This window comes from Salvelinus alpinus, chromosome 24, assembly GCF_045679555.1.
Source record: "Salvelinus alpinus chromosome 24, SLU_Salpinus.1, whole genome shotgun sequence".
Classification (NCBI taxonomy): domain Eukaryota; kingdom Metazoa; phylum Chordata; class Actinopteri; order Salmoniformes; family Salmonidae; genus Salvelinus; species Salvelinus alpinus.
Window position 1 is genome coordinate 10,520,820 of NC_092109.1, and position 25,723 is coordinate 10,546,542.

General features: G+C 43.0%; 2 protein-coding genes across 7 annotated transcripts in view; one reads left to right on the plus strand and one right to left on the minus strand.

Moving 5' to 3' along the window:
* LOC139552124 (hyaluronan and proteoglycan link protein 1-like) overlaps positions 1–17,760 on the plus strand; it is a 35,104-nt gene extending 17,344 nt beyond the window's left edge. The window contains exons 1-6 of one of the 3 annotated variants that reach the window (XM_071363550.1): positions 6,816–7,046; positions 8,099–8,230; positions 10,841–11,004; positions 13,147–13,345; positions 13,962–14,264; positions 14,348–17,760. In XM_071363550.1, coding sequence (XP_071219651.1) covers positions 8,128–8,230; positions 10,841–11,004; positions 13,147–13,345; positions 13,962–14,264; positions 14,348–14,637 — 1,059 coding nt within the window. In that variant the 5' untranslated portion in view covers positions 6,816–7,046; positions 8,099–8,127 and the 3' untranslated portion in view covers positions 14,638–17,760. Of the gene's footprint in view, positions 1–6,815; positions 7,047–7,137; positions 7,273–8,098; positions 8,231–10,840; positions 11,005–13,146; positions 13,346–13,961; positions 14,265–14,347 lie in introns of those variants that run through there. The other 2 variants (XM_071363551.1, XM_071363549.1) reach the window with 2 other exon arrangements.
* An 888-nt stretch (positions 17,761–18,648) lies between these two features.
* LOC139552123 (neurocan core protein-like) overlaps positions 18,649–25,723 on the minus strand; it is a 43,898-nt gene continuing 36,823 nt past the window's right edge. For 3 of the 4 annotated variants that reach the window (XM_071363546.1, XM_071363547.1, XM_071363548.1), the window contains 3 exons: positions 22,858–23,002; positions 22,481–22,663; positions 21,461–22,377 (listed from right to left, as the gene is read on the minus strand). In XM_071363546.1, coding sequence (XP_071219647.1) covers positions 22,181–22,377; positions 22,481–22,663; positions 22,858–23,002 — 525 coding nt within the window. In that variant the 3' untranslated portion in view covers positions 21,461–22,180. Of the gene's footprint in view, positions 19,762–21,460; positions 22,378–22,480; positions 22,664–22,857; positions 23,003–25,723 lie in introns of those variants that run through there. The other variant, XM_071363545.1, reaches the window with a different exon arrangement.

The window sequence follows — 25,723 nt, forward strand, 5'->3', positions numbered from 1 at the left end:
GGAGATCTCCTTTACTTTATTGGTCACCATAAATTTGTGTGGACTGAGCCAAGCACGACGCCAGTTTACATCAAACGATGAAGCCCAATAAAATATCGCAGAGGGAATAGACTTCCTAGACCAACAGTGTTTGTGATGGCGGTCTAAATGTCTTAGACTTCACTCTCTTCAATCAGATATCAAAGGTCAACTGGGTTAAAAAAGGTACATAAAAAATCCTCATAGTTTCCGGAATATTATACCTCATTTTGTTTTTCAGAAGCTCGGAGTGCTTCATTTTTTTACTACAATGTCCGTATATTGTGGGTAAACTTCCTGTGAAATTGCCGGCTTTTCACAAGCAGGCTTTAATGTGCTGGGCTTTGCTGTATAAACACAACTTTTCACCTCATAAATGTTTTATATGGACTAATGGGTCGATATTACATAGAAACAAGATGTTATTTTACCGTAACTGGTTCTCGAAGAACATTGTCCTTGTCAACCAATTAGTTAGTATTAGTAGGAATCTATTTACCAGGAGAGAATTTATGGAAAGATACAACTTTGAGGTTTCAAGCAAGGAATATGACACTGTTATAAAAGCTGTACCTAGTGGGATAAAATCTTTACATCAGAATAATGCATATTTTGGAATATCTCCTATTGTAAGCGATATCCAGGTGAATGGCATAGGTTTACTTGATAAGAAAATCAACAATCGTTTATTCAGGGAATTATGTTATTGTCTTTTCATTATAATCCACTCAGTGAAAAACAGAAAGGATAGAAACAATGACTCCCCAAATCATATTATTGCTGGTGCTGTGGGTTGCCAGACACAAAGCCAAAGCATGGACCCAGGGGCCAAAGGGGAGATGGAGGCTGGAGAGAGCCAAAACCAGGGGCCCATGAGGTGGGAGACCTCACAGTGTTTCTTGGACATATTTGTCTTGGAGCCCCCCACTCAGTCTGCTTTAAGTTTGTGCTGGAAAGTGTTTGTGCAAATCCTCCACCGATGCACCCTAACTGTGTGTATGTGTCCAAAAGTTAACCCAAAAGCTTTAGTCATCTCATATCCAGTATCCTGAGTGCCTTGTGAAAGAGCTTGGCACACGTTCATTCATCAATATGGGAAAGGGGTCAACGCTTTAAAGGGATAGTTACTTTGAGGTGATTTGTGCCCAGAGTGTGGATTGTGGTCTTCCTTGGCCCAGCTACTTTCAGGCAAGGGAACACAGTCATTTGGTCATTGGGTGAACTATCCCTTTAAATGCTAAATTCTCGTAAAGATGACACTGTAAACCCCATTCTCTATTGCATTAACCATTAGTGTGTGATTGTCATGTAGAGGTTAATAGACATGTTCCCAGAACTGTGTTCCCAAATTAGGAATGGAAATACAAAGTGAGGGCGCCAGCTGGTTTTCACTGTGATAGCCTGATTGCAATGTCTTAGCCAGCCAGCCTCTGTGTGTGTGTGTGTGTGTGTGTGTGTGTGTGTGTGTGTGTGTGTGTGTGTGTGTGTGTGTGTGTGTGTGTGTGTGTGTGTGTGTGTGTGTGTGTGTGTGTGTGTGTGACAGCCTGATTTGAGTGTTTCAGTAAGAACCCACCCAGCACTTAGATTACTGTGACATCATCTGTATACTTTACATTTGATCTTGGCAATGAGCACCTTAAGTGTGTGTGTGTGTTTGTGTGCGTGTCTCTGTCTTGCTCTTGCTCTCTGTCTCACCATCAGCTTTTCTTTGATATGGTATCCCCATCATTCGTCTAACTGTTGAGACATACACTCCAACTCAAGAAAAATCTCTCTCTCTCTTTCTGTCTCGTTCTCTCTCTGTTTACTCTCTGGACTGATTCACAGTGTGTTGCCCGTAGCTCCAATCACTTGCTTGGTGTTGTAACTGAACATGATCAGCAACTGGGAGTTGTCCTGTGTTGTTGAATCGATGCCAGGGACAGACTGACAGACATTTAAAAAAATATATATATACAGTACCAGTCAAAAGTTTGGACACAACTACTCATTCCAGGGTTATTCTTTATTTTTTACATTGTAGAATAATAGTGAAGACATCAAAACGCCCTCAGACTAACCATCAAACAGGCAAAGCGTCAATACAGGATTAAGATTGAATCCTACTACACCGGCTCTGATGCTAGTTGGATGTGGCAGGGCTTGAAAACTATTGCGGACTGAAAAGGGAAACCCAGCCGCAAGCTGCCCAGTGACACGAGCCTACCAGACAAGCTAAATGCCTTTTATGCTCGCTTCGAAGCAAGCAAAACTGAAACATGCATGAGAGCACCAGCTGTTCCCGACGACTGTGTGATAACGCTCTCGGTAGCAGATGTGAGCAAGACCTTTAAACAGGTCAACATTCACAAAGCCGCGGGGACAGACGGATTACCAGGACGTGTACTCAAAGCATGCGCGGACCAACTGGCAAGTGTCTTCACTGATATTTTCAACCTCTCCCTGACTGAGTCTTTAATACCTACATGTTTCAAGCAGACCACCATAGTCCCTGTGCCCAAGGAAGTGAAGGTAACCTGCCTAAATGATTACCGCCCCGTAGCACTCACATCGGTAGCCATGAAGTGCTTTGAAAGGCTGGCCATGGCTCACATCAACAGCATCATCCTGGATACACTAGATCCACTCCAATTCACATACCGCCCCAACAGATCCACAGATGACACAATCTCAATCGCACTCCACACTGCACTTTCCCACTGGACAAAAGGAACACCTATGTGAGAATGCTGTTCATTGACTACAGCTCAGCGTTCAACACCATAGTGCCCATAAAGCTCATCACTAAGCTAAAGACCCTGGTACTGAACCCCGCCCTCTGCAACTGGATCCTGGACTTCCTGATGGGCTGTCCCCCATGTGGTAAGGGTAGACATCAACACATGGTAAGGGTAGACAACAACACAGGGGCCCCTCAGGGGTGCATGCTTAGTCCCCTCCTGTACTCCCTGTTCACCCACGACTGCGTGGCTAAACACGACTCCAACACCATCATTAAGTTTGGTGATGACACAACAGTGGTAGGCCTGATCACCGACAACGATGAGACAGCCTATAGGGAGAAGGTCAGAGAACTGGCAGTGTGGTGCCAGAACAACAACCTCTCCCTCAATGTGAGCAAGACAAAGGAGCTGATCATGGACTACAGGAAAAGCCGGGCCGAACAGGCCCCCATTAACATTGACGTGGCTGTAGTTGAGCAGGTCGAGAGTTTCAAGTTCCTTGGTGTCCACATCACCAACAAACTATGGTCCAAAAACACCAAGACAATCGTGGAGAGGGTACGACAACACCTCTCAGGAGACTGAAAAGATTTGTTATGGGTCCCCAGATTCTCAAAAAGTTCTACAGCTGCACGATTGAGAGCATACTGACCGGTTGCATCAACACCTGGTATGGCAACTACTCGGTATCTCACCGTAAGGCACTAGAGAGGGTAGTTCGTACGGCCCAGTACATCACTGGGGCAAAGCTTCCTGCCATCCAAGACCTATATACTAGGCGGTGTCAGAGGAAAGCCCAAAAAATTGTTTAAGACTCCAGTCACCCAAGTCATAGACTGTTCTCTCTGCTACCGCACGGCAAGCTGTACCGGAGCACCAAGTCTCGGACCAAAAGGATCCTAAACAGCTTCTTCCCCCAAACCATTAGGCTACTGAACAATTAATCAAGTGGACAACCTGACTATTTACATTGACACCCCACCTCCCCCCATTTGTTTTTACACTGCTGCTACTCACTGTTTATTATTTATGCTTAGTCACTTTACCCCCTACTTACATGAAAATATTATCTTGACTAACCCCGCACATTGACTCGGTACCGATACCCCTGTATATAGTCTTGTTATTGATATTTTACTGTGTTACTTTTTATTATTTTTTACTTTAGTTTATTTGGTAAATATTTTCTTAACTCTTTCTTGAACTGCATTGTTGGTTAAGGGCTTGTAAGTAAACGGTAAGGTCTACACATTTTGATTTGATTTGATTAGAAAACTTTGAAATAACACATATGGAATCATGCAGTACCCCAAAAAGTTTTAAACAAATCAAAATATATTTTCTATTAAGAATCTTCAAAGTAACTACCCTTTGCCTTGACGACAGCTTTGCACACTTTTGGCATTCTCTCAACCAGCTTCATGACGAATGCATTTCAATTAACAGGTCTGCCTTGTTAAAAGTTAATTTGTGGAATTTCTTTCCTTCTTCATGCATTTGAGCCAATCAGTTGTGTTGTGTCAAAATAGGGATGGTATACAGAATATAGCCTTATTTGGTAAAATACCAAGTCCATATTATGGCAAGAACAGCTCAAATAAGCAAAGGGAAAAGACAGTCCATCATTACTTTAAGATATGAGGGTCGATCAATGCAGAAAACTTCAAGAACTTTGAACGTTGAGCGGAAACTGCCACAGGAAAGGAAGACCCATAGTTATCTATGCTGCAGAGGATACGTTCCTTAGAGTTAACTGCACCTCAGTTTGCAGCCCAAATAAATGCTTCACAGAGTTCAAGTAACAGACACATCAAATCAAATCCAATTTATTTATATAGCCCTTCGTACATCAGCTAATATCTCGAAGTGCTGTACAGAAACCCAGCCTAAAACCCCAAACAGCAAGCAATGCTGATGCATAAACTGTTCAGAGGAGCCTGTGTGAATCAGGCCTTCATGGTCAAATTGCTGCAAAGAAACCACTACAAAGGACACCAATAATAAGAAAATACTTGCTTTGGGAAAGAAACACGAGCAATGGACATTAGACAGGTGGAAATCTGTCCTTTGGTCTGACGAGTCAAAATGTGAGATTTTGGTTCCAACCGCTGTGTCTTTGTGAGATGATCTCTGCATGTGTGGTTCCCAACATGAAGCATGAAGGAGGAGGTGTGATGATGTGGGGGTGCTTTGCTGGTGACACTGTCTGTGATTTATTTAGAATTCAAGGCAAACTTAACCCGCGTGGCTACCACAGCATTCTTCAGTGATACACCATCCTATCTGGTTTGCTCTTAGTGGGACTATCATTTGTTTTTCAACCGTGTTGGACCGCAGAGTAAAGGAAAAGCAGCCAACAAGTGGTCAGCATATGTGAGATCTCCTTCAAGACTGTTGGAAAAGCATTCCAGGTGAAGCTAGTTGAGAGAATGCCAAGAGTGTGCAAAGCTGTCATCAAGGCAAAGGGTGGCTACTTTGAACAATCTAAAATCTAAAATATATTTTGATATGTTCAACACTTTTTGGGTTACTACATGAAACCATATGTGTTATTTAATAGTTTTGATGTCTTCCCTATTATTCTACAATGTAGAAAATTGTAAAAAAAAATATTTTAAAAAATAAGAAAAACCCTTGATTGAGTAGGTGTGTCCAAACTTTTGACTGGTACTGTATATATACAGGTACGTCAATTAAGACCAAATTCTTCTTTACAATAACGACCTGTCCCCCACATCCTTCTCGTATTCCACTACAGCTGTATCTGTACCCTGTCAGTCCTTTCTTCAATGCAAACATAACATAATGGTCTTAGTTGTCAGTAGTTCCATCAGAGATACTTAGACTCTTCATAAGATAATTCACAACACAGCTCCAGCATCACAGCATCACAGCTGATGAGCATCCACACACACACACAGTTTGTTTTACTATCCTTGTGGAGACCAAAACATTCATAAAAAAAAACATTTTCCATAACCTCTAACTCTAAGCCTAACTCTAAACCCCTAACCCTAAAACTAAACCAAACCTTCTGGTCCCCACAAGGATAGTGAAACCAAAACAAACCAAACCACACACGCACACACACACACACACACCTGGCCCGTAAAACACTCCTGCCTGTTTACTCTCCACACAGATGGGCCAATGGAATGTCTTTACCGGTGACATCAGGTATTGTGACAAACACACATGCCGTGTGTGTGTATATGTGTGAGTGTTTGAGTTCCCAAGGTTATAGGCTGTGATTGGGCACACAGGCGAATGCAAGCACATACACACCTGTTCCCTTTGAGGACTATGTGTGTTTAATCTACAGTAGCTGCATTAAAGGCTGGTCAATGTAGCGTGTCTTATTGATACTAAACCTCTGCATCCCTTATACTGCTGCAGAGCTGTTCTTTCTCTCTCTTTGCCCCTCTATATCTCCCCACTCTCTCTCTCTCTCTAAGTTATTTTACACTTCATTTCTCTCTCCTGCAGAGGAGAACTCAGTTGAGGAGATTCTCTCGCTGTTTCTCTCTCTCCTTCCCTGAGGAAAGGACATCTCATCACCTCTCCCCGTCTCTCTCTCTCTCCCTCTCTCTCTCTCTCTCTCTCTCTCTCTCTCTCTCTCTCTCTCTCTCTCTCTCTCTCTCTCTCTCTCTCTCTCTCTCTCTCTCTCTCTCTCTCTCTCTCTCTCTCTCTCTCTCTCTCTCTCTCTCTCTCTCTCTCTCTCTCTCTCTCTCTCTCTCTCTCTCCTCTATCACTCAATTTATCTCTCTCCTCACTCTATTTCTCCTCTCTCTTATCACTCCCAACATCCTGGTCTGCTTAATTACTATTTTCAGGCTGGGAGGGGGATGAGGGTGGTGTGCGTCCGTGCGTTAGTGCATACTGTATCAGTGTGTGTGTGTGTGTGTGTGTGTGTGTGTGTGTGTGTGTGTGTGTGTGTGTGTGTGTGTGTGTGTGTGTGTGTGTGTGTGTGTGTGTGTGTGTGTGTGTGTGTGTGTGTGTGTGTGTGCTCTGCAGAGTAGTGTTCTGCTGACTGCAGAAGCCCTACCTGGCAGTGTCAGCCAGTGCGTCAGCACTAGGGGATGGAGGGAGTGAATGAAGGGAAAAAAAATAATTGAGGATCAATCAGAGTGACTGCGGAGAACCCACACACCACTCACCACATACCGCTCACACACACACACTGCTCACACAGAAACCGCTCACACACACACACTGCTCACACACTGTGTGTTTTGCATGGCTGTGGTCACACACACTCTTTAGGAGTAGGGGAAGGAGTGTGTGTATACTCTGTACGTTGAGATGGTGAGTCCTCCTATTCTCAGTTTGGGATGTGTGTCTGTGTGTGTGTGGACAGGGCTAAAGATGGATAGTGTGTGAGGGCGCTGGTGAGAAAAGTGTGTTTGGCAAAGTTTCCCCTCCGGCTGGCTCCCTGGGACGCGATATGATCCTCTCTCTGTGTGTGTAGTACTCTGTGTGTACTCACTCTTCTTACAGAGTCGAGAGCTTCTTCAGTGTTCTACAAGAACAGGTACTCGAGCTCTGTGGACATGCACTGTGTGGTTGTGATTAGTGATATGGATAGTGATTATGTGAGATGTATATTTTCATGAATCGGTTATGTTGATGATGATTGTGATAGAGGGATGCTGATGATGATATTGATAAGAGTGTAATAGTGAGAATAATGCCGAGGGATGCTGATGATGATAATGATAAGGATTGAGATGATGAGTGGTAATGACATTGATGATGACAATGAGGATAATGACTACTGTAGTTATCATGATTGTGATGATGGTGATGACAGTTAGAATAACTCGTTTTGCTTACTCATGCCATGCTATAAATATTTCTGCCACTGCCCTATATATCTCTGGTGTGTGTGTGTGTGTGTTTGTGTGTGTGTGTGTGTGTGTTTGTGTGTGTGTGTACATCTACCTGCCTGCATGTAAGCGTGTGTGTGTGGTGTGTGTGTGTGTGTTTGTGTGTGTGTGTAAATATACCTGCCTGCATGTGTGTGCATGAATGTGTGTGTGTGTGTGTGTGTGTATGGGGGGGGGGGGGGGGGGGGGGGGGGTTGCTGTGACAAGGACACAGAGAGTGCTGCATTCCTATTGCAATCAGACTGCTCCAGAGGGAACTTACAGCACTGCAGATATATATTCTGTACAGGGGGATATTCTCAGGTCACACACACGCACATGCACACACACAACACACACACACACACACAACACACAACAGACAATACACAACAGACACAACAGACACACACACTTTACGGAGGCAGGTGTTTTGCTGGTATATAAGGATTTCCTGACCCTCTCTCTCTTCCCCCCTCTCTCTTTGTGCAGTGAGCAGACCCCGGGTGTAGTGACAGAAGATGCTTCCTGTGCTGATCTGTGCCCTGGTCTCTCTGAGCTTGGCCGACAACTTTGACACGGCATACCCTGAACTGGAGCACTACAGAACCATCTATGTACAAGGTAGACGCCAGCGTGTGTTGGTGTATGACCATCCGTCTGCAATGATAGTCTAACACCTCTAATTGAAAGTCACTCTGGATAAGAGTGTGTGCTGAGTGGCTGAAATATACATTTACCTGTCGCTGTGTTTCGTTTATGACACACACTCCTGGAATGTCTCCTGTGGTTTCATAGTATCATCTTATCTCTGTTTGTGTTTGTGTATGTGTATGTGTATGTGTATGTGTGTGTGTGTGTGTGTGTGTGTGTGTGTGTGTGTGTGTGTGTGTGTGTGTGTGTGTGTGTGTGTGTGTGTGTGTGTGTGTGCACGCCTGTGTGTGTGTGTGCACGCCTGTGTGTGTGTGTGTGTGTATCCTCACGCACTGCAACTGTTGAATGAGAGAGATAGGGCAGCTATGTGGGGTCTTGTTTTCTCTGTCTGATATCCTATCTGCTATCGCTCTTTATTTGGGCTTTAGAGGCAGATTGCAGGTCAGATATGTCCCTGTTTGTGTCATGTTTAGAAAGCAGGTGCAGTGAATGTGTATTGGCTACTGTGCTCTTTCTGCAGTGACAATATAAAGGTGGTTTTACTACACACAGTACTACGGTAGAGTGTGGTACCAGCAGTAGTATGTCGGGTGCAGCTCTCCAGCTAAAGCAGTATACTGTACTGTGTGTGTGGTAAGCAGTTCTGTTGAACTTTAGTGTAGAAATTAGCTTCAGCATCGATCGTAGTTTCAGGAGGCAGATTCACTGAGTTGGCTGGAGAGAGGAAGTGCTAACTCACTCCTATAGTCAGTACAGGACTCCTATAGGATCAATGTGCCATCAGTCAGTCAGTGTAGAATGGGTTCGTTTGGTCCTAAAAGGGATGTACAGATGTAGGATCTTAATTTGATCACTGTTTTGTTGCTGAGAGTTTTCCTCCACAGCAGGAAATGCAAACGTGTAGTGTATTGAAGGTTTAAAAAGTTTTCGAGGGTTTTCAATTTCCACTTTAAAATGTCAGACTTGATTTGCCCTAACAGAAAATGTATCAACCTTTACAATTCTGATCTGAGGATCATAGTACAGAGGATGGTCACGGCAGGCGGTCTGGTCTTTAAACCTACCCCTCAACCGTTATGTGCTGGATCAATTATATTGAAGTACTGTAGAAACCAATCATTGTTTTTGAAAAAGTGAAAGTTGCTTCTGGTGGGTGATTGAAATGGAAGTTTAGCTTGTAGCAGTAAGACTATAGAACCTTACTGTACCAGTAAAACATTGTGTACCCAATGACGCTGCCAATGAACAGGTTGACTGAGGACGCTCCATTGTGTACATTACATAGTGCCTCCAGATATATTAGACTTATCAATTTGCTCCACACCAGGAAGAGAGGATTAAATAAACATCAAACACAAGATGAGGTAGTGATGGAATGCACAGTCAAGCTGTATTAGAGAAAACCCTGGAACCAGATTTTGCTTAAGGAGGTGAGGGTGTTTGGAGCAACAAGCTCCCACAGTCTCACTGCAAAATTAGACGTCTATCCACGTTCTCCAAACGTAGAATTCCGAAGTGTTTCTGTTGCTCCTGCTTCTCTGTAACATTCCTCCTGCTGCTCTGTATCGTTCCATTTCTCCAAACGTCAAATTTCGAAGTTAAGGGTTAAGTTTAGGCACTCATTGCGAATGGTTCGGCAAAGGTTAAGGTTTGGGATAGGGTTAAAACATTACGTTTAGGCACCCATTCCGAAGGGTTAACGTTTGGGATAGGGTTAAAACAAAAATGTAAAACTAGTTTCCACACCTGGGATTAAACACCCAACCTTCTGAGCCAGAACTCACCTATCCACCACCCTAATCCACAACACCCTACTTGATGGTACTAACGCTCACTGTTGCCCCTAGTGGCCTGTTTTGAAGGCATTTCCCGACATCCTCAGGACATGGATATATGCCCAATTTCGACGTTAATAATCTCCCTGGTTTGGAGTGATTTTTATACCTGGTGTTGGAAACAGATTTGTTTGCATGTGGATGTAAATACATGTTAATGAGACCCTTAGCATAATGTTATTATGTGTGGTTGACTGGCAGTAGTTCATATTATTATATCTATAAACATCATAATAAACATATTATCTCAGTCAGATTTTTGGAACCTGATATTTGACTACAGGGGTTCTCCTAATACTCTGGTCACTTACATTAAATCAGCATTACACAGCACGCTACATTATAATATATATTTAAAAAATACAATGTAGAACTATATTGTTTAAATCAAAATTAAACGAACATGGTTTTTGTGACAGGGCTGAACAACAGGGATGTTGTAATTCACTTGGGATGAAAGAGATGGGAACTATTTAGCTATTGAGCAAGCCTCTGCTTCCAAGCCCAGATCTTGCTAATCGATTTCATATGGCATAACGTGATAACAAACAGGTTAAATACCATTCAGAGAAAATAAACCAGCCCATTTTTTGATAAGATACAGAGAACCAAACAATGGGTTAGTGTTGTTGTTGAAGTTAGGAATAGAGAGTGAAAGAGATACTGTATGAGAGAGAGAAAGAAAAAAAAAAAAGAGAGAACCACCCCTGTATTACTAATGGTTTAACCCATTCCTTTATTTCAGAGAATGGCCCTCAGCTCTCTGTGGTGACGGAGCAGTCCAAGGTGGTGTCGAGGCGGGGGGGTAATGCCACCCTGCCCTGTAAGTTCCACAGGGATGCGTCACTGCCGGCCAACCCCAAACTGAGGATCAAATGGACTAAGCTGACCTCAGACTACCTCAAAGAGGTGTGTTTACACTTGAACCAATGTCATAAAACTATAATCAAAATAACTTTTCCATATAATACACTACTTTTGATCAGAGTCTGGTCAAAAATAGTACACTGTGGAATATTTTTACCTTTATTTAACTAGGCAATTCAGTTAAGAACAAATTCTTATTTACAATGATGGCCTAGAAACAGTGGGTTCCACATATTGTTCAGGGGCAGAACGACAGATTTTTACCTTGTTAGCTCAGGGATTCGATCTGCAACCTTCCGGTTACTAGTCCAACACTCTAACCACTAAGCTACCTGCCGCCCCACAATAGCCTATATTATAAAAGAGACTAGGACAGGTGTAGGCAACTAGATTCGGCCGGAGGCTGATGTTAGTCGGTTGATGGTCGGAAGATAATTATAATAATTTGTACACTGCAAATTGACCACAACTACGCCCCAAAAGAGATTGTATTTGAAAATAAATACCATTTCACATCTTTATTGCATTAAGACACAAACTATTGTTTTATTTCTGGGAGTACTTGTGAACAGATTTCCTAAATTAAACAAGTTTTTGCTGAATTCCTGGTGATTTTACTGTCTTTTTTGCCAGGAAATGTAATTCCCCCCCAAAATATACAGCACCAGTCAAAGGTTTGGACACACCTACTCATTCAAGTAGTTTTTATTTATTTTATACTATTTTCTACATTGTAGAATAGTAGTGAAGACATCAAAACTATGAAATAACACATTTGGAATCCTGTAGTAACCAAAAAAAGTGTTAAACATATCAAATTATATTTTATATTTGAGATTCTTCAAAGTAGCCACCCTTTGCCTTGATGACAGCTTTGCACACTCTTGGCATTCTCTCAACCAGCTTAATGAGGTAGTCACCTGGAATGCATTTCAATTAACAGGTGTGCCTTGTTACATCTTCAGCACCACTCCAACATCAATATATGTGAAAATTGCGCTTTTCTAGGTTTTGTAGTAAAACAGATAGAGGAAGATAAGTTTCTAAAGACATCATCAGTGTGCATCGTGTGATTTTAACCAATTATGAGTAGACATTAGCAATGTCTACTAATTGGTTGATGATGACATTAGAAAACCTTTATCTTCCTCTATCTTTTTTACTATAAATTTATTGAAAAGTTGTGTTTTTTTCGCCATAGGAGTGTCATTCCACCAATTCGATGCATTTTGAGAAGTGTAACTTGGCCCCCCAAAAAAAATGTCCCCAAATATTTACATTCTATTATAAGAGCACAAATGTTCAACTACATAAAACACTTAATTTTTCCATCTCAAGAGGTTAAATAAAAAACATTATTATTGTAAGTGCCCATAAGTGCCAAATAAAGTAACAGGGTTGACCGTAACAGGGTTGACTGTAACAGGGTTGACCGTAACAGGGTTGACAATTTCATTTGAAATCAGCCATAAATCCCCTTGTGACGGGGAATGGAGTTTTTTTGTGTGCAACAGGGAGGCAATTGAATGGAAGCTTCACAACAACAACAACACAAAAAACATTTCTAGCCTGTCTATCAATGGGTAACAGGGTTGAAGTATAATGCTTGTCCCAATCAATTTTCCATAAAACAACACCAGAAAAGGGTAAAAAAGAGATGCCCAGCTCACCTGCGTTTACACTACGATTTGACTATTAGATGTTAAATGTTTCTTTAGAACAAAAATATCTAAAAAGGAATCTTTTTACCATATTAAAACGAGAGTTCAGTTCACGTAACAGGGTTGACCTTAAAATGAGGGACAGATGTAAATGAATCACTAATCACATGAAATAAATAATCATCTTCAAAATTCACTTTGTCAAAGCAACAAAACGAGTATGGTGAAAACTTGGAGACATTTTGAAGATAGGTGGGTTTAAATCTTTCTAGAAGTCACACAGGGTGCAAGGAGGGACATGTCAAAATGCTGAATTATTCATATTGAAAATCTGATTTATTGAATTCTCCATGTGTTCTATATTAAGAGGAACTTAATTTCATGTAACAGGCTTTTACAATTCAAAATTGGTGCACAATTTCTACTTAATATATCAACGAGATGCAAAAGGCACTCATATCGTGGAATAACCTCAGAACTAACTGATGTCATCGCTTACAAATCCTTCTTCTTCTTGTTCCAGGTGGATGTCTTCGTTGCCATGGGTTTCCACAAGCGGAGCTACGGACGTTTCCATGGACGCGTCTACCTACAGGACTCGGCCCCCACGGATGTGTCGTTGGTCATCACAGAACTCACACTGGAGGATTATGGGAGATATAAGTGTGAGGTCATCGACGGGTTGGAAGATGGAACAGGCGTGGTGTCCCTGGACCTGCAAGGTAACACACACTTTAACACACACTTTCACAGTGTGCGTGTACTCACCGCAGTCTGTCTACACAACAGCTAGTATTCGATATGGACTCTGTTTGACAACGTTTTTGAGAGAACCGTCCTTTGGTAAAGTCTATTTACTGTGTAGGAGCCTGTCCTTGTCTAAATGGCTCAGGGTTCTGGCTAAATATAGCACCGCGAGCTGATACTACCCAGGAGGACTGTCAGGGGCACACACACGTCAGGCCGGAGTAATGGAGTTCATCATTTAGGTTTCCATTCCTGGCAAACCTCCAAGGAACAGGGTATAACGCCATGCATCACCCAGCCAGACCAGCTCCATTATATATGAGAATGATCAACTATCACTGCCACCATCAATCTGGAGCTACAGCTACCCACACACATAACAATGGACTAGAAATTGTAGGATTTGAGCAAATGCTATAAGCTAATGGGGTTTATCTTTTTTTTTACAGCTTGTGTTATGTTGTCCACCTGTTTAAGATGAGTACATAAAACCCCAAAGCAAATGGATGTTTTATGATCTCCTGTCTCTCCTCCCTCTCGTTCACCCTCTCTCTCCTGTCTCTCCACCCTCTCTCTCCCCCTCTCTCCCAGGTATCGTCTACCCATACTTCCCTCGGCTGGGTCGTTACAACCTGAACTTCTTTGATGCCGAGCGGGCGTGTCGCGAGCAGGACTCCATCGTGGCGTCGTTTGACCAGCTGTACGAGGCGTGGCGTGGGGGTTTGGACTGGTGCAACGCTGGGTGGCTGAGTGACGGATCCGTCCAGTACCCCATCACCACCCCCAGGGAACCCTGTGGCGGCAAGAACACTGTCCCCGGGGTACGCAACTACGGCCTCAGAGACAAGGAGAAGAACAGATACGACGTGTTCTGTTTCACCTCCAACTACAAAGGTGAGTGTGTGTGTGTGAGGGGAGGGGGGTGCGTGCGTGTGTGTGTGTACATGTGTATCTAACCCTCTCCCTCCCTCTCTTAGGGCGGTTCTACTACCTGATCCACCCCTCCAAGCTTACATATGACGAGGCTGTGCGTGCGTGTCAGAAAGACGGCGCTCAGATCGCCAAGGTGGGCCAGATGTACGCTGCCTGGAAGCTATTGGGCTACGACCGCTGTGACGCCGGCTGGTTGGCTGACGGGAGCGTCCGTTACCCCATCACCCGCCCCCGTAGGCGCTGCAGCCCAACGGAAGCTGCCGTGAGGTTCAACGGCTACCCTGACAAGAAACACAAGCTGTACGGAGTCTACTGCTTCAAGGGCCACAACTAAGAACCCCAATACGCTTACACACACACTCACACACACTAGAGAAGTTAATACATTTACAGAGAGTAGGATGGAGAGGGAGATGAGAAGAGGAGTTAAGAGAGAGGGAGGTCATATAGGGGAAGTTACTGATATAAAACATTTTAAATAAAACATTCAAACTGTGATATTTTCTTTTTAGATACAGTAAAACGAGAGGTGTGAGAGTCATTTTAAACAAACCATGTTTTTTTTGTAATCTGGGACCTGATAGTGTATGGGGGATATGTTATTTAATCTGTTATTTCTATGTAGGGACAGAAAGGGGGGATGGATTTGGGGATGGTGGGAGGGAGGGAATGGTGGTGGAGAAACAGATGATGTCACATTGTCCCAAAGTGACATTGTAAGTGGACGAGGCATACCATAGCTTGAAGGAAGTCCTTGGACTGAGAACAACCCAGTAAAGCTTCTGATAACTGAACTGATACCTTTGGGCACTTACCTTTTCTGTTCAATTAAACCCAGGACAACAAAAGAGCAACAATATTCACACAAACACAAAAAGCAAAGATAGCGTAGCTCAAGCTATTATTATTACGTTATAGAATGCAACTACAGCACAATGAAAATCCAGTCTGCTGTCCATCTTTGCAGGGTGCTACAACAGTGTCATGTACTTCACCATCATTTTGACTAGTTTATTTAATAATGTGTGTGGACCAGACATCATTCTCATCATAGAAGTTGATAAAAAAAAAAGGAGAAGTCAACCATTAGCATTGTTTAGTTTCTTTTTTACTATGAATATTTAGAATGTGAGTATCTAGAATTGTATTTCTGTTTATGGATGTCTTTTGATATAGAAATATTGTTTTATTATCTGCGCTACGCTATCCCAGAGTTCTGTACTGTCACAGGGCTCAAGTGTCGAAACTAACCCCAGAAACATACAAACGAGGAAACCAAAATACAAATGTTGCACTGGACACTGTTTATGTCAGAAGACGTACGGTGGCCTAGAGGGGACAAGGTAAACCGCATTTAGTCCTCAGCAGCAACACAAAATGCCTGGCAATAGTTGTCTTACTGAGTAGTACTGTGACACGCAGACCTGCAGTATAAAATGTATGTTAAACACTAGTTGCTGTGCCTCTATGTACACCTTAGCCTCTAGTTTAGAAACACAAGGCATGCCGCTGAGCTTTTATACACAGCAGAAAGCCAAAAGCAACACTTGCAGTGTAAATCCCAATTTTTTCAAAATATTTTTTTGGTGTGCTATTTTTGACACAAATAGTTTCTTATAGTGAATGAGTAGACCCAGTGATATCTGTGAAACTGGTTGTTTGAGCACTGACAAGCTGTTAGCTAGCTAACGATGCTATGTTAGTCTGCATGGCTAAGCTAAGCCTCAGGCCAACAGCTCAGGCATATCTATTTATCTGCATGAACACAGAGCCTGCGATACCCTCGCTCACCACTAGCAGTGCAGCCCACTCTAGACTAGCCCAGTGAATTGGCCAGATAATCATCCTATTTAAAAACACCATTGGTTCCTGCAGGTACAGTAAGAGACTCCCATGTAAGAACAACACAAGGGCTGACGTACACTAGCACAAGAGCTTACAGCAACACTAGCTGGCTCCAAGAGAATGTTAGGTCATTCCTTGAGTGTTAGGTTAGCTATACTTGGCTCAACCTTACATAGTTAGCTTATTGTTGAGTTAGCAAGACTTGGCTCTACCGTGTCCTATCACAACTGTACTCAGAGGTGAGTACAGGAACGCCAGTGGAAGGAGCAAAAAACATGGACCGTTATCACAAAGACCTGCTGGACAGACACATATATTTATATTGAAATTAGCCTCAGAAACTATGTTAGTACAAAAAATATGTACACTACCGTTCCAAAATTTGGGGTCACTTAGAAATGTCCTTGTTTTTGAAAGAAAAGCACATTTTTTGACCATTAAAATAACAGCATCCCGGAGTCGCCTCTTCACTGTTGAAGTTGAGATTGGTGTTTTGTGGGTGCTATTTAATGAAGCTGCCAGTTGAGGACTTGTGAGGCGTCTGTTTCTCATACTAGACACTCTAATGTACATGTCCTCTCGCTCAGTTGTGCACTGGGGCCTCCCACTCCTCTTTCTATTCTGGTTAGAGGCAGTTTGCACTGTACTCTGAAGGGAGTAGTACACAGCGTTGTACGAGATCAATTGTACGTTGTGCAATTTCTTGCATGGAATAGCCTTCATTTCTCAGAACAATAATAGACTGACGAGTTTCAGAAGAAAGTTATTTGTTTCTGGCCATTTTGAGCCTGTAATCGAACCCACAAATGCTGATGCCCCAGTTACTCAACTAGTCTAAAGAAGTCCAGTTTTATAGCTTCTTTAATCAGAACAACAGTTTTCAGCGGTGCTAACATAATTGCAAAAGGGTTTTCTAAGGATCAATTAGCCTTTTAAAATGATAAACTTGGATTAGCTAACACAATGCGCCATTGGAACACAGGAGTGATGGTTGCTGATAATGGGCCTCTGTACGCCTATGTAGATATTCCATACAAAATCTGCCATTTCCAGCTACAATAGTCATTTACAACATTAACAATGTCTACACTGTATTTCTGATCAATTTGATGTTATTTTAATGGACAAAACATTTGCTTTTCTTTCAAAAACAAGGACATTTCTAAGTGACCCCAAACTTTTGAACGGTAGTATATCTTACTTGTTTCCCCTGTCAGCAAAGCACAGTGATTAACACTTTTTAAACAGGAATCATGAGCCACAACAATGATTATGATAAACACAAGAGAGCTTCTGTCAGAGAACATTACAAATCTGTCAGAAAGCATCACCAATGCTTTTCTTCAACTGTAGTAACATACTCATTGTGAACCTTTACTAACAAAACCTTTTTGGCAGGTTCAAGAACTGCCCATTACTTATTTTAAGAATGAACTATGTCATGTATCAATTCATTCAAAAGGTAAAGAAAAAACTACAACCAGGCAATCATTTTTATCCCTACACTGTTTTGTGTACGTACAACATTACTCAGTTGCAGTACTGTTTGTAACTATGTTAAGAACTTTTTGGACCCAAAGTCAAGAGGAAAATAAAACAATTCAAATAAATACTCCTGACTTCTTGCTTCTTATTGTTGCCATGGAAACAACCAAAATACCTGGACTTGCAGCTTTGTGTGTATATCACTGCTGAGTGATGTAGGAATAAGGGCTATAGTAAGAGCCAAGGTACAGTATCTATTGGTAGAGGATAGGGGCTGGTTTGGGACTGAAGCACACTGTGACTGCCAGGTGTAAAGACATAGGCCTTCAGTGATGCACGCACGCACGCACGCACGCACGCACGCACGCACGCACGCACGCACGCACGCACACACACACACACGCACACACACACACACACACACACACACACACAGGCCCTCAGTAATGTACGTGTTTCCAAAGGGTGGGGACGTTTGCGTAAGGGTTTTCCTGCCAGTTTGGGGGGAATTACAGAAGTACACAGAGGTCTTTTCATGGTATTCCTGTTCTGTTCGTTGATCTTGCAACTGAAAAATGTCTGTCAAAGCAGCAGACTGTTTAAGGAGCTGGATGACGGCATGAGGTTGAGACGTTGGTTTGCTGCTAGTGGTTCATATATTCATGCTGGCTTCCAGAGGAGAGCACCATTTTAGGATCCCCCAGTTAGCCTGCAAGCAGCTGTTGGGCTGCACTGACTGACAGACAGGAAAGATAGACTCATTTATTCAGTTCAATCCTTTCATTCATTCCTCCATCCATTCGTTTCTTCACTGGGGGAGAGTATGAGTCATCAGTGGTCACTCACACCGTTAAACTTTTGACTGAGTCACTAGACTTTCTAAGCTCCCTCTGTTGGTAGTCAGTACTTATGACAGGTCAAGAAACTGGTACACTTTCTCAATAAACTCAAGTGGATTTATTGAATAATCTTCTGCACTGAGATACGAAGTGTGAGAATATTGATACACAATGGATCAAATCTGTTATTGTGTTTATTTTTATTGCACAGTCAGCGCAAGGTGAGATGGAGCACAGGATGGTGTATAGGTACAGTATTAGTGAGTTTTTGGTGACATACACAACAGGTACAAGAACATAAAAACGGATAAAGTATTCACATTCCCTCTGCCTCCCCCCGATACAGCATACCCCACGCTCTCTGGGGTAGAAACACACATATTTGGATGATAAAACACTATGATAAAACACATACATGGAGAGCAAACAGAATGGATGAAAGCAGAAAACCAAGAAGACACATGTACCAGAATCCTAACTGAAGAACAGAGACACTAGGCTACCAACTTTCAATACTGTTTCTTCACCCAGTCATTTCTGTCCTCAGGGGAGAATCATTATGGGTGGCATTTCTGAATAAATGGTCATAGTTCAAGTGCCTTTGAATGTTTCTCAAAGTCGGTTCTGTTGAGAGCAGTTTGTGGTGACTCGCAGGTACAAGTCATCCCCCTGAACAGCGCCATCCCAGCTCAGATATCTGGATGATAGAACTTTACTAAACAGAATATGTGAAGGCAACATAATGTAAGACAATGTCCTTTCTATGCAAGGCAGATTTCTGGAAACAGCCAAATAAGTCACCCTTATAATAGCCACTTCGGTTCTAATGACCTTGAACAGTATCACAGGCCGTGTATAGGTGTAACGTATGCAATAAATTAAACGGCTACAGCTTCTTATATAAAACTTTTCCCACCTACAGACCTGACATTCATTACACTCTCTCTTCTCTCTACCATTGCATACATAACAATAACAAAATTGGTTAAGCATAAGAAGCCCATTCCCTTTTAAAGCCATTGCCTTTCAGAAGAAGATATCGCGGATGCGTTTGTATGTGCTGGAGAGCCACTGCCGGAGGTGACCTATCACAGACGCCGTCTGATACGGGACCTCTCGTCACGTCCTCTCTCCTATAAGGAACTGACTGATCTCTCTCCTGATGTGAGTTCTACTGTACGCACCGTATGGTAACAGTCATTAATGAGACAGATTTCACGTCATAGTGACTTTCAAACGAAGTGACAGACCGAAGACTGTGATAAACGAGTGACTCTTCGTCTCACATTCTGTAAGAGAGAAGAAGAAAAAACCTTGCAAATATTGGAAAATGTAATAATTCATGTTCATTTAACTTAATGGGCTCTTTCATGTGAATAATGCAAACTTGTCACCAACAAACCATTGGGGTGGTAAGCCAAATATGTCTGTTCTTTTTAGTGGATTGTTTCTATGGGGTAAAGAAACAGGGTAAAGGGGAAACGTTTCAGAAGGCGCTGGATAGAGATGTGTCCATCTCTAGAGCAGGAGAGGTCAAATTCTCCAGTTCTAGAGACGGACATTGGACACTGTGTTAACCATTAAGGCACTGTGTGTCACGGGTTGTAGGAGGAATTAGACGTGATCTGGGGGTGGATTTCACTAAGCAAGATCAAAATCGAGTTACTTAAACTTAAACTTAAATAAATATACTGAAACTTAAATTTGTCCTTGTTGAATTTGAAAGGGACTCAATCCTCTATGTAACGATGTTCATAACACCTGTTAATAAACTAGAAAAGTGTTTTATCAGAGTTTATCAGAGTTAGCTTGCTGATTATGACTAAACCTTGTGAAATACCCCCATGCCGCTATCCAGATAAATTTACATACAAATGTACATACATATACATATACATATATACAGTGGGGAGAACAAGTATTTGATACACTGCTGATTTTGCAGGTTTTCCTACTTACAAAGCATGTAGAGGTCTGTAATTTTTATCATAGGTACACTTCAACTGTGAGAGACGGAATCTAAAACAAAAATCCAGAAAATCACATTGTATGATTTTTAAGTAATTAATTTGCATTTTATTGCATGACATAAGTATTTGATACATCAGAAAAGCAGAACTTCATATTTGGTACAGAAACCTTGGTTTGCAATTACAGAGATCATACGTTTCCTGTAGTTCTTGACTAGGTTTGCACACACTGCAGCAGGGATTTTGGCCCACTCCTCCCTACAGATCTTCTCCAGATCCTTCAGGTTTCGGGACTGTCTCTGGGCAATACGGACGTTCAGCTCCCTCCAAAGATTTTCTATTGGGTTCAGGTCTGGAGACTGGCTAGGCCACTCCAGGACCTTGAGATGCTTCTTACGGAGCCACTCCTTAGTTGCCATGGCTGTGTGCTTCGTGTCGTTGTCATGCTGGAAGACCCAGCCACGACCCATCTTCAATGCTCTTACTGAGGGAAGGAGGTTGTTGGCCAAGATCTCGCGATACATGGCCCCATCCATCCTCCCCTCAATACGGTGCAGTCGTCCTGTCCCCTTTGCAGAAAAGCATCCCCAGAGAATGATGTTTCTACCTCCATGCTTCACGGTTGGGATGGTGTTCTTGGGGTTGTACTCATCCTTCTTCTTCCTCCAAACAGGGCGAGTGGAGTTTAGACCAAAAAGCTCTATTTTTGTCTCATCAGACCACATGATCTTCTCCCATTCCTCCTCTGGATCATCCAGATGGTCATTGGCAAACTTCAGACGGGCCTGGACATGCGCTGGCTTGAGCAGGGGGACTTTGCATGCGCTGCAGGATTTTAATCCATGACGGCGTAGTGTGTTACTAATGGTTTTCTTTGAGACTGTGGTCCCAGCTCTCTTCAGGTCATTGACCAGGTCCTGCCGTGTAGTTCTGGGCTGATCCCTCACCTTCCTCATGATCATTGATGCCCCACGAGGTGAGATCTTGCATGGAGCCCCAGACCGAGGGTGATTGACTGTCATCTTCAACTTCTTCCATTTTCTAATAATTGCGCCAACAGTTGTTGCCTTCTCACCAAACTGCTTGCCTATTGTCCTGTAGCCCATCCCAGCCTTGTGCAGGTCTACAATTTTACCCCTGATGTCCTTACACAGCTCTCTGGTCTTGGCCATTGTGGAGAGGTTGGAGTCTGTTTGATTGAGTGTGTGGACAGGTGTCTTTTATACAGGTAACGAGTTCAAACAGGTGCAGTTAATACAGGTAATGAGTGGAGAACAGGAGGGCTTCTTAAAGAAAAACTAACAGGTCTGTGAGAGCCGGAATTCTTACTGGTTGGTAGGTGATCAAATACTTATGTCATGCAATAAAATGCAAATTAATTACTTAAAAATCATACAATGTGATTTTCTGGATTTTTGTTTTAGATTCCGTCTCTCACAGTTGAAGTGTACCTATGATAAAAATTACAGACCTCTACATGCTTTGTAAGTAGTAAAACCTGCAAAATCGGCAGTGTATCAAATACTTGTTCTCCCCACTGTATATATATATGTATATCTATGGGTTCTAGCTAGCCCGCTGGATGTGATCTGATCTGAGTTGCTCTGGAATTAGGGATGCAGAATAACTGTATATTTTCTCAGAAATTCCCACATTTTCCAGAAATCCAGAAATTTGGGGAAAGTTCCTGGAATTTTGCAACCGTATCTGCGCTTTTAAGGACTGACCAGAGATCAGATTAGTGTTGCTGTCTCCTCTCGCTCTGCTGTTTTTGCTTTTGGTTGGAGGTCTTCCGTTGGTCTTGATTGTTTTGGTTGCTGTATTGTTGGTTTTGATAGTTGAACTGGTTGTGATTATTGTGATTGTACTGATTCTGGTTATGATTGTGATTATCCGTGTGTTTCCTAGAAGCGAAAGACTTCTGGTAGGTAGCGGCTGAAAAAAACAGAAAGAGATTGTTAATGTCTCGGCCCTGATTAGTTGGGTGGGGGGTAGTCAGTTCTGGTAGTCAGAGACAGATGAAGTGGGCAGTACTCACTGCTCATGCAGGTGATCTTGGGGCTGTCCCATTGGCCATTGTCACGGCAGCGGATGGTGGGGGGGTATCTCTGTATGAAGCCGTTTTTACAGTGGTAACGAATCAGAGTGTTGATCTCATAACGAGGCTTCATAGAACCGAACACACGAGCATCCTTCACTACTGGGGGCTGGCTGCAAGAGACTGGAGGGAGGAGAGAGGACAGGGGTTAGGTATGTGTGTGTGTGTGTGTGTGTGTGTGTGTGTGTGTGTGTGTGTGTGTGTGTGTGTGTGTGTGTGTGTGTGTGTGTGTGTGTGTGTGTGTGTGTGTGTGTGTGTGTGTGTGTGCGTGCGTGCGTGCGTGCGTGCGTGCGTGTTTGTGTGTGTGCGTGCGTTACCTGTGCCCTTCTTGCAGGTGAAGGTGAGGTGGTAGTTGCAGGGTACGTCATTCCACTGTCCTCCCTCGTGCCAGATCATCACCACACAGTCCTCTCCAGACTGGAAGAAACTGTCTGGCTGGTTGGGACGCCAGTGCTCATATTGCTGCAAATACAATCACACACTGTCATCCTCCCCAAAGTTTAGGCCTTTTTACATGCAGCCACATTCATTAGCACCTTTCCTGCATCCCAGTTACTCTGATAGGCCCCACGGCCCTCGTACAGTATAGGATCCTCAATCAGACTACACCTGACCTATAAGCTAGTCACCGCATAACACGGGAGGAATCTTAATGTAACTTCTTCGCAAGTCTCATTAATGACTAGCTGCTATAGGGACCAGATGACAATACATTTCAACAAAGTTATTAGGACATTACATACAGTTCCTTTTTGAACCCCGCTATTCATGTTTCACTATTTTTTATTTCATGACATTCACTGAGGAGGATGGATCTCTCCTTCTGCCTAGGAGGAGCCTCCACTGATGGAGACTTCTACTGCAGTGGTTCCTTATCTATTACTGTACCACTAACTGAATTTTACTCTGCCCCGGAGTACCCCTGAAGTACCCCCTAATGTGCATTTTACCAGTAGGCCTATGGTCTCATGAGTCTTCTTAAGTATCCCCTATGGGTATGCCAAGTACACCCAGGGGTGCTAGTAATTGGGGACTATAGATCCTCAAAAAGATCTACAGCTGCACCATTGAGAGCATCTTGACTGGCTGCAACATCGCTTGGTATGGCAGCTGCATGGCATCCGCCTGCAAGGCGCAACAGAGGGTACGGCGTAGGGCCAAGTACATCACTGGGGCCAAGCTCCCTGCCATCCAGGACCTCGATACCAGGCGGTGTCAGAGGAAGGCCCAAAAAAATGGTCAAAGACTCCAGCCACCCAAGTCAGAGACTGTTCTCTCTGCTAACGCATGCCAAGCAGTAACGATACACTAAGTCTGGAACCTACAGGACCCTGAACAGCTTCTACTCCCAAGCCCTAACACTGCTAAAAAGTGAGTTAAATGGTTAACCAGATAGGGACTATCGTTTTTTTCCCCCCTCGTCTATCTACACACAATACCCCATAATGACAAAGCAAAAAGAGGTTTTTAGATTTTTTTGCAAATGTATTTAAAAAAAACGGATATATCACATTTACATAAGTATTAAGACCCTTAACTCAGTATTTGTCCTGAAGCCACTACTGAGTTGTCTTTACTAAGTGCTTAGGTTCATTGTCCTGTTGGAAGGTGAACCTTCACACCAGTCTGAGGTCCTGAGCACTCTGGAGCAGGTTTTCATCAAGGATCTCTCTGTACTTTGCTCTGTTCATGTTTTCCTCGATCCTGACTAGTCTCCCAGTCCCTGCTGCTGAAAAACATCCCCACAACATGATGCTGCCGCCACCACCACGCTTCACCGCAGGGATGATACCAGGTTTCATCCAGACGTGACACTTGGCATTCAGGCCAAAGAGTTCAATCTTGGTTTCATCAGACCAGAGAATCTTGTTTCTCATGGTCTTAGAGTCCTTAAGGTGACATTTCTCATGTGCTTTTTACTGAGGAGTGGCTTCCGTCTGGCCACTCTACCATAAAGGCCTGATTGGTGGAGTGCTGCAGAGATGGTTGTTCTTGTGGAAGGTTCTCTCATCTCCACAGAGGACCTCTGGAGCTCTGTCAGAGTGACCATCGGGTTCTTGGTCACCTCCCTGGTCCAGGTCCTTCTACCCCGATTGCTTAGTTTGGCCCGGTGGCCAGCTCTAGGAAGAATCTTGGTGGTTCTAAACTTCTTCCATTGAAGAATGATGGAAGCCACTGTATTCCTGAGGACCTTCAATGCTGCAGAAATGTTTTGGTACCCTTCCCCAGATCTGTGCCTCGACACAATCCTGTCTCGGAGCTCTACGGAAAATTCCCTCGACCTCATGGCTTGGTTTTTGCTCTGACATGCCCGGTCAACTGTGGGCCCTTATATAGACAGGTGTGTGCTTTTCCAAATCATGTCCAATCAATTGAATTTACCACAGGTGGACTCCAATCAAGTTGTAGAAACATCTGAAGGATGATTAATGGAAACAGGATGCACCTGAGCTCAATTTCGAGTCTCATAGCAAAGGGTCAGAATACTTATGTAAATAAGGTATTTCTGTTTTTTATTTTACTAAATTAGCAACATTTTCTAAAAAAAACTATTTTCACTCTGTCATTGAGAGTTATTGTGTGCAGATTGATTAGCGAAAAATACAATTTAATCCATTTTAGAATAAGGCTGTAACGTAACAAAATGTGGAAAAAGCAAAGGGGTCTGAGTACTTTCCGACTGCACTGTATCTACCTCAATTGCCTCGTACCCCCGCACATTGGCTCGGCACTGGTACCCCTTGTATATAGCCAAGTTATTGTTATTCATTGTGTATCTATTATTACTACATGTTCAAATGTTCTATTATTTTTCCATTATTCTCTTTCTCTCTGCATTGTTGGGAAGGGCCCGTAAGAAAGTGTTAGTCTCCACCTGTTGTTTACGAAGCATGTGACAAATGAAATTGGATTGGATTTGAATCGTGCTGAGGTGGAGTAAAGGTGTCAGGATGCTTCAGTTCGGCTGGCCGCATACTCGTATTACTCCTTTAAAATACAAAAAAGCGGCAATAGTACTGTTTGTCCAATTTGGGACGCCGTAGCCAGTATGCACTTCCTCAAAACAGTCAGAATTCATCTAAGGTAATTTAAGAAATCTGTCATTCATTTGGATGTTTTTGCCAAATAGAGTTTAGTCAGTGGCTGTAATATACAGAGAAGCCATTAGGGGGCGCTCCATCT